General features: G+C 52.0%; 1 protein-coding gene across 1 annotated transcript; it reads right to left on the bottom strand.

Annotated features, from left to right (window-relative positions):
• Positions 1-3,082: 3,082 nt before the first annotated feature.
• On the bottom strand, positions 3,083-8,817 carry LOC119942807 (lysozyme-like protein 6). The gene is made up of 5 exons (XM_038763770.1): positions 8,491-8,817; positions 8,054-8,234; positions 7,090-7,248; positions 5,860-5,935; positions 3,083-3,349 (listed from the first exon to the last, which is right to left on the bottom strand). The coding sequence occupies exons 1-5, from the start codon at positions 8,494-8,496 to the stop codon at positions 3,283-3,285; spliced, it is 489 nt and encodes a 162-aa protein (XP_038619698.1). The 5' UTR covers positions 8,497-8,817; the 3' UTR covers positions 3,083-3,282.
• Between the last annotated feature and the right edge of the window lie 96 nt (positions 8,818-8,913).

Genomic DNA, 8,913 nt, shown 5'->3' with positions numbered 1-8,913 from the left:
ACATCTTCAAGAGCATTTTCCTGATGACACCATCTTTCCTCTTCCACTCCCTTGCTGCACCACTTTGACTTGCACTCTTCATTCACCCCCTCTCCCAGCGCCAAAGCACATTACATATCTGTAATTTTCTGTAATTTTATTTATTTATGTTAATGTCTCCCCCTCTAGACAGTAAGCTTGTGGTGGACAGGGAATGTGTTTTACTGTACTCTCCCCAATGCTTAGTATGGTGCTCTGTGCATAATAAGCGCTCAGTAAATATGATCCACCAATTGACTCACCAGTGGCTTTTTCCCCAATGCTTTCACACATGCTCATGTCTCCCCTATTCTAAAAAAATCCTCCCTTGACCCTCCCTCCAGTTATCATCCCATCTCGCCCCTACCATTCCTCCCCAAACTCCTAGAATGAGTTGTCTACATCAGTTGCCTCCACTTCCTCTCCTCAGGTTCTCTCCTCGATTCCCTGCAATCTGGCTTCCACCCCTTCACTCCATGGAAACTGTCCTCTCTAAGGTAACCAGTAACCATCTTCGTTCTAAATCCAACAGCCTGTACTCTATCCTAATTCTTCTCAACCTCTCAGCTGCCTTCAACACTGAAGACCACTGTAGAAACATTATCCAATCTTGGCTTCCCTGACATTGTTCTCTCCTGGTTCTGCACCTATCTCATTGACTGCTCCTCTATTTCTTTCATGGGCTCTTCCTCAAGCTCCCTCCTCTAACTGTAGGGATCCCTCAAGGGTCAGTTCTGGTTCCCCTTCTATTCACCATCTGCCCCCACTACCTTGGACAACTCATTTATTCCCACGGCTTCAATTACCATCTCTATGCTGGTGATTCCCAAATCTACGTCTCCAGCCCTGATTTCTCTCCTCTGCAGTCTCACATTTCCTCCTGCCTTCAGGACATCTCTACTTGGATGTCATTCATTCAATCACGGTAGTATTGGTAGCAGTAGTAGTAATAGCAGTTGTGGTATTTGCTAAGAGCTTACTGGAATTGTACTTTCCAAGGGCCTAGTACAGTGCTCTGCACACAGTAAGTGCTCAATAAATACAATTGAATAATAATAATGGTATTTGTTAAGCACTTTCTATTTGCCAAACACTGTTCCAAGCGCTAGGATAGATACAAGGTCATCAGGTTGTCCCACTTGGGGTTTATAGTCTTAATCCCCATTTTACAGATGAGGCACAGAGAAGTTAAGTGACTTGCCTAAAGTCACACAGCTGACAAGTGGCAGAGTCAGAATTAGAACCCACAACCTCTGACTCCCAAGCCCGTGCTCTTTCCACTAAGCCATGCTGCTTAATGACTACTATGTGTCAAGTGCTATATTAAGCACTGAGGTAGATCCAAGATATTCAGGTCCCACATGGGGCTCATAGTCCAGAAACAGTATAGCCTACCAAAACCTGCCAGTCTCACCTTTGCAACATCATCAAGATCTGCCCTTTCCTCTCCATCCAAACCGCTATCTTGTTGGTTCCATCCTGTCCTGCCTGGATTACTGCATTGGCCTCCTTTCTGATCTCCCAACCTCCTGTCTCTCCTCACTTCAGTCTATTCTTCACTCTGCTGCCTGGATTATCTTTGTACAGAAATGCTCTGGGCATGTCACTCCCCTCCTCAAAAATCTCCAGTGGTTGCCTATCAACCTTCACATGAAGCAAAAACTCCTCACTCTCGACTTCAAAGCTCTCCATCACCTTGCCCCCTCCTACCTCACTTCCCTTCTCTCCTTCTACAGCCCAGCCCGCACCCTCTGCTCGTCTGCCGCTAACCTCCTCACTGTGCCTCCTTCTCACCTGTCTCGCCATCAACCCCCTGGCCTGGAATGCCCTCCCTCTACACATCCACCAAACTAGCTCTCTTCCTCCCTTCAAAGCCCGAGAGCTCACCTCCTCCAGGAGGCCTTCCCAGACTGAGCCCCTTTTCCTCTGCTCCTCTTCCCCTCCCCATTGCCCCCACTCCCTCCCTCTGCCCTACCCCATTTCCCTCCCCACAGCACTTGTGTATATTTGTACATATTTATTACTCTATTTTTTTAATGATTTGTATATAGCTATAATTCTATTTATTCTGATGGCATCGACACCTGTCTTCTTGTTTTGTTTTGTTGTCTGTCTCCCCCTTCTAGACTGTGAGCCCGTTGTTGCGTAGGGACCTTCTCTATATGTTGCTGATTTGTGCTTCCCAAGCACTTAGTACAGTGCTCTGCACACAGTAAGCGCTCAATAAATACGATTGAATGAATGAATGAATGAATGAAACGCCGGCTCGGCCCAAGCCCAGACGGGAAAGAACCAGGGGCCACAGCGGGCTACAAACAGATAGAGACAGCAGCGCAACCCTGTCCTTCACAAGGTGGCCACAGTCCCAGCTGGGTGGTCAGACAGAGATCCCTCTGCCCTTTTCTGCACCAGTCAGCCCTGATCAGAGACCAGGCCCAGCCTGGGCCACCCTCCCTAGCCAGATGGGCAGGCACAAAGGGGGCGGGGGCTGGTGTCAAGTGTTGCGGGAGGGTTAAAGGAGTCATGGGGTCCAGCCTGGAGAAGAGAAAGTTAGAGGGCCAGGAACTTCGCTATCCCTGATCTGGGAAGGGCTTTATGGGGAGAGGGCTGACCAGCTATTCTTGGCTTCCCCTGGGGTCAGAGCAAGAGGAAATGGGATGGGCTGCAGCAGGAGAGACTGCATTTAGACACAAGGAGGAACTAACTGTTTGTCTGGGGACTAAAACTCTGAACAGGTGACCGAGGGATGGCATGGGGGTCATTCAATCCTGGAGGTGATCAAGGAAGGAGAAGGTAGGGTGAGTCAGTCATTCACTGGCTTGGAGGCAGGGGACTGGCTCAGATGTGCTTGTCGGGGCCTTTCCAACTCTGGGTCCCCTCTGAAGGGGGTGGGACCCTGTGGTTCCTTGTCGCACATCCCTCCCACCCTCTCCCCACCTGCAAACCAGCCAGCTCCTCACATCCTTCCAGTGCAGCTCAAGGCCCCTCCAGAGCTCTGAGAGGGCAGGGATGGGCAGTTAGAGGAGGTTGGGCTGGAGCAGGGGAGGGAGGAAAGGAGAAATGGGAGAATATGACTGGTTTATTGGGCCCTGATGGCCTGACCGGGCAGGAGGCTGGGAAGGATACAAGGGGTAGGGGAGAAGGAACAAGAGGATGGTAGGGTTGGGGGAGGGAGGCAGGGAAGCAGCAGAGCAGAGGGGAGAGGCAGGGAAGGGGCTGGCCCCAGTCGTAGCCAGCTAGGCCACAGTCTTTGCTCATCACAGGTCACAGGTCACATCCGGCCACCCAGTGGGAGAGGTCCCGGCCCTCACAGTGCTCTGTCCAGGAAGACCTGCCGGAAGCAAAGCAGCAGAGCTGGGCACACAACCTTTGCATTGTGTACACACACACACACCAACACATGCACAGAAAAGTGGCCTCTAGTAACAATTATTGTGACATTTGTTAAGTGCATACTATGTGCCAGACACTTTACTGAATGCAGGGGTAGATACAAGTTTGTTGGTTGGGCGCAGCTCTGTCCCACATGGGGCTCACAGTTTTTCAGATCAGGGGGCTGACACACAAAGAGGTTAGGTGACTTGCCCATGGTCACACAGTGGACAAGTGGCAGAGCTAGGATTGGAGTCCAGATCCTTCTGACTTCCAGTCCTGCCTCTACCCACTGAGCCACACTACTTCTCTAGTAGAACACTGAAGCTACTGAGGCTTTAGTAGTAGTAATGTAGTAGTAATGGTCTACTAGCGGTAAAACAGTTCTAATACTAGTAGAACATTGAAGCTACTGAGGCTTCCCTCTTTCATTATCTGCTCACTGCTTCCCTCTTTCATTATCTATCAATCATTTATTGAGCACTTACTGTGTGCAGAGCACTGTAGTAAGCACTTGGGAGACTACAATCTATTTTTAAAGACAAATGTAAAACCGTTCTATAATGTTCAAGCCTAGCATTCTAATGAAGACAATTGCGTTTGTTTTTGTTTCTAATTGCCCTGCTTTTCTGGCAAATTTTCTAGGAACAATATTAAAACTGACTTGATAGTTTTTGAATTTGTACAGAGCATGGAAATCAAGTTTTGATGGAATAGGAAGGGAAGCCTCATGGCACAGTGAATAGAGCAGGGGCCTGGCACACAGTAAGCACTTAATACCACAATTATTTACAAAGCTCTCTGATATTCTTGGAGTCACCTTGGCTTCTTTGACCTAAAAGGTTGACACAATTCCTTATGAGTCTCAAGTTTAGTCATAATAAGTCATTGAGAGGCTCCTTGATAACCACATTTATTCATGTCAAACCCTTTTAAATTTAATGTTCCGACTAAGATGTGAATGGGTATTTCTAGACTGTGAGCCCATTGTGGGCAGGGATTTGTTTGTTCCTGAATTGTACTTTCCAAGTGCTTAGTACAGTGCTCTGCACACAGTAAGTGCTCAGTAAATACGACTGAATGAATTGCTGTGAGCCCCTAAAGGGGTTTAACTCTATGCTGCCTCTTGCCTATCTTCCCTGCATTCAGCTGCCTACTCATCCCCACAGCTTTGAAGCATCTCATCAGGTCGTTGTTGACTGTGCTGAAACTTATTCACATTCTCTTTGACCATGGGCAGCATGTATGCTAGTCCTGAGCCTTTATTCATGGCATACCCATCGACTGAAACTGGTTTTAGATGCAGGCAAACCTGAGAGGTGCTAATTTTAAGGGGGCCCATCCCTTCCCAAACAAGCACTACAGCCACTCCATGGGACCCCCAGAACTGAGAAGCAGGATGGCCCAATGGATGGAGCACAGGCTTGGGAGTCGGAAGGACAGGGATTCTAGTCCAGACTCTGCCAGTTGCCTGTTGTGTGACCTTGGGCAAGTCACTTGCCTTCTCTGTGCCTCAATTACCTTATCATGTAACATTCAGGACATGTCACCCCCCTCCTTAAAAAACTCCAGTAGTTGCCCATCCATCTCCATATCAAACAAACACTCTTCACCATTGGTTTTAAAGCACTTCATCATCTGCCCCCTCCTACCTCACTTCACTTCTCTCCTTCTACAACCCAGCCCGCACACTTCACTCCTCTAGTGCTAGCCTCCTTCACTGTGTCTCGATCTCACCTGCCTTGCCGCCGACCCCTAGCTCATGTCCTGCCTCTGGCCTGGAATGCCCACCTCCTCAAACCCGACAGACAATTACTCTCCCTGCCTTCAAAGCCTGATTGATGGCACATCTCTAAGAGGCCCTCCCAAGCTAAGCCCCACTTTTTCTCATCCCCACTCCCTTCTGCATCACCCTGACTTGCTCCCTTTGCTTTTTCCCCCTCCCAGCCCCATAGCACTTACGTACATATCTGTAATTCTATTTATTTGTCTATCTCCCCCACTCTAGACTGTAAGGTCGTTGTGGCAGGGAATGTCACTGTTTATTGTTGTATTGTACTTTCCCAAGTGCTTAGTTCAGTGCTCTGCACACAGTAAGTGCTCAATAAATACAATTGAATGAGTATATAGGCCCAGACACACAGCTACTCACATGCGTACATGGAGACGTAACAAGCACGCATACCCGGACAGACAAGCACATAGGTGTACACAGGTGTCCTTCCCATGCCCTTCCTCCCCTTCCCCCTTCTCCCCCAATCCCCAACTCTCCAGAGCCTGGACAACATTCAGCTCCCCTGGAGGGTCTCATTGACCCAAGCCTCCCAGAGGGTGGGGTGTTTACAGTGACTCAGTTATAGTAAGGAAGTAAGGTAGTTCAGCCCCAATTTATGTTCAATCCCACAGAGGAAGATGGATTGCCTGCCCACCCTCCCTCCCTCCTTCCCTGACCAGCCCCTCACCACTCACCAGTATTTGAGCCCAGAGTGCTCGGACACAATCTTCTTGGCACAGAGGATGTGGGCAACAATGTTATTCAGGATCTCTGGGGAGGGCCAGAGGGATGGATGGATGGATGGATGAATGGAGGGATGGGTGATTGGACAGAGGGAGGATCTGCCTGACCTGGGCCCCAAGAACTCACTGACCACCTGCTGGCAGCCTGAATATTCCCAGGGAAACTTCCAGCCTCACTGCCCCTGGTGACCCGGGAGGAGGCCCCTGGGAGGAGGAGGAGGAGGCTGTGGGGAAGAGGAGGCCACAGTGGGGAGGCTGTCACGGGGGCTAGAGAGGCATTGCAAGGAGGGGCTAAGGGAAGGAGGAGGCTGAAGGAAGGAGGCCAAGGAAGAGGAAAAGAGGAGAGGAGGAGGCTGCATAATAATTACAATAATAATAATAATAATATTGATGGCATTTGTTAAGGACTTACTATGTGCCAAGCACTGTTCTAAGTGCTGGGGGATACAAGGTAATCAGGTTGTCCCACATGAAGCTCACAGTCTTAACCCTCATTTTACAGATGAGGTAACTGAGGCACAGAGAAGGTAAGTGACTTGCCCAAAGTCACACAGATGACAGGTGGCGGAGCCGGGATTAGAACCCATGACCTCTGACTCCCAAGCCCATGTTCTTTCCACTGAGCCATGCTGCTTCTCACACTGCATGGAGGAGGACCTGGGCAAGAGACTTAGGGAAGGAAGCTGCAGGAAGGAGAGTGCCACGGGGAGGAGGAGGCTGCGGAGAGAAGCACCAGAGGGGAGGTCTGAAGTGGATAGCTATACTGGCTTCCCCCTTCCTGTCCCTAACAGTAATAATAATAATTGTGGTATTTGTTAAGCATTTACTATGTGCCAGGCACTGTACTAAGAACTGGGGTGCATACAAGCAAATTGGGTTAGACCCAGTCCCTGTCCCACATGGGGCTCACAGTCTTAATCCCCATTATAGAGATGAGGTAACTGAGGCACAGAGAAGTAAAATGACTTGCCTAAGGTCACACAGAAGAGAAGTGGTAGAGCCAGGGTCAGAACTCAGGTATTTCTGGCACCCAGGCCTGTATTCTATCCACTGGGCAATTCTGCTTCTAGATCCTTCCAGGAGAGTATAGCAGTTCACCCCATGGCCTCTAATGACAGGAAGCAACCTCCCAGCAGGAAGTGACCCCCCCCCCAGCAGGAAGTGCCTTGCCCCAAAAGGTACCGATGCAGGAGACCTTGCAGCGGTTCTGCGAATGGCTGAGGTGGTCGGCACACCAGATGTGGCTGTTGATCTGGAAGAGGCCATAGTCTGTGCTGCCGTCCGAGTTGGTGCTGATCAGCATCGTGTCAAACTTGCTCTCCTGGTAGGCCAGGCAGATCCCTGCAGGGTGCACAGGGGCTGCTTGGGCACGGGGGGGCCTAGAGGCCAAAGGATGACCCACAGGGAGTTGGTCCATGGGGATGGGGGTGGCCCATGGAGGGGTTTGGCATGTGGGTCCAAGGGGTGGCCCTTGGGGGGTCAGCCTGTGGGGCTAAGGCCTGGCCCGTGGCGGGTGGGTCCGTGGGGCTGAGGAGTGGCCCACCGGAGATCAGTTCATGGGGCTGAGCGGTGGCCAGTGAGTGGTCAGTCCATGGGGCTCAGAGGTGGCTGGTGGGGGGTGGGTCCGTGGAGATCAGGGGTAGTCCGTGGTGGTGGGAGGGGGTCGTCGGTCCGTAGGGCTGAGGGGTGACCTGTTGGGGGTGGGTCTGTGGGGCCATGGGGTGGCCCGTGGAGGTCTGGAGGGCTGAGGGATGACTTCTAGGAGATTGGTCAATGGGTATGTCAGTGGACAAACACAATAGAGATTTGTCAACTCTCTGCCTGGAGGAGGAGGAAAAAGTGGGAGCAAGGAAGGGATGGGGGTGGGAAGGTGGAGAACAGCCAGGGAAGAGAAGGAGGAAGAGAAGGGAGATGAAGAGGATTGAGAGGAGGAGGCGGAGGAGAAGGAGGAATAGGAAAGGGGGAGAGAGGAGAAGGGGAAGGGAGAAGAATGGGAAGGGAGGGGGGAAGGGGAGAAGGGGGAGGGATGAGGAGGGAGAGGAGGAGGCGACAGAGAGGGAGAAGGAGGAGGAGTGGGAGAGCGAAGGAAGAGGAAGAGGGAGGAGGAGGAGGAGGATCTGGAGGCAGTAGCCCATCTGGCACTCACAGTCAGCGAGGCTGTAGCCCTTAAACCCTCCCAGGCCTCCTTCTTGAAGATGCACGGCCAGCTCACAGCGGGCAAGGATCTCACCCTGGGCCTTCCCCAAGAGGCTGCTGGCCAACAGGAGGACCACCAAGGCCCTCCTCAGCAGGGCAGAGGCCAGGGTCTGGATTTCTGGGTCCAGGACCTGGAGGAAAGATCCAGGGAGAGAGATGCAGGGAAGGAGAGATGGAAATCTGGGAAGCCTTGGCTAGAGGTGGGGAGCCTAGAGTCTGGGGCAGGGGCCAGGCCATATGGGGCCAGGGGTACTCAGAAGCAGTAGCCCTCCTTCGAGGAAAGCTCCTCCTTCCCTGAGACCCCCAGCCCACAGCCCCATTCTCTCCCTGCTCCCAGCGGTCCTCCTGGCAGGGTCCCTGAGGCGTCTGTGGCCTCCTTGCACCTACCCCCATGCCGAGTCCACTGTTACTCCTGCCCAATGGGCTGTCGTCCACCCAACTCTGCTTCTGTGAATGAGGCTGATGGCAGCAATGCTCTGGGGAGACCGCCCCACCCTGTGACCTTCTCCCTTCTCTCTGCCTGCTGGCTGGTCAGCTTCTATTAGTTTGCAATAGAGGTCTCTTGGGGGCTGGGAGGAACAACACCTCCAGTGGAGACCGGAGGGTGGAGGTATGGTGGAGCTCGTCACTCCAGAGTCGCCGTTCAATGGAATGAGCAGGAGAAGCGCTCCAGCCCACGACTCACACACACTCCTTATGGTCCCTACACCTCCACATTCTGCGTTGCCAGGGGCCCCTGAGGCGGGGGGGGGGGGGGGGGGGGGGGGGGGGATAATAGGTGAAGGGGGAGGGCAGAGAAGTTGCCTGCAG

The sequence above is a fragment of the Tachyglossus aculeatus genome, chromosome 21, assembly GCF_015852505.1.
Source record: "Tachyglossus aculeatus isolate mTacAcu1 chromosome 21, mTacAcu1.pri, whole genome shotgun sequence".
Lineage (NCBI taxonomy): Eukaryota > Metazoa > Chordata > Mammalia > Monotremata > Tachyglossidae > Tachyglossus > Tachyglossus aculeatus.
This window is presented reverse-complemented; position numbering and strand designations above follow the sequence as displayed.

Coding starts and splice junctions, on each gene's coding strand:
- LOC119942807 (XM_038763770.1), bottom strand. Junction 5,936..7,089: donor CTGCAAGGTCTCCTGCATCG/GTACCTTTTGGG, acceptor GGCCCTCCCCAG/AGATCCTGAATAACATTGTT. Junction 3,350..5,859: donor CACTCTGGGCTCAAATACTG/GTGAGTGGTGAG, acceptor TGCTTCCGGCAG/GTCTTCCTGGACAGAGCACT.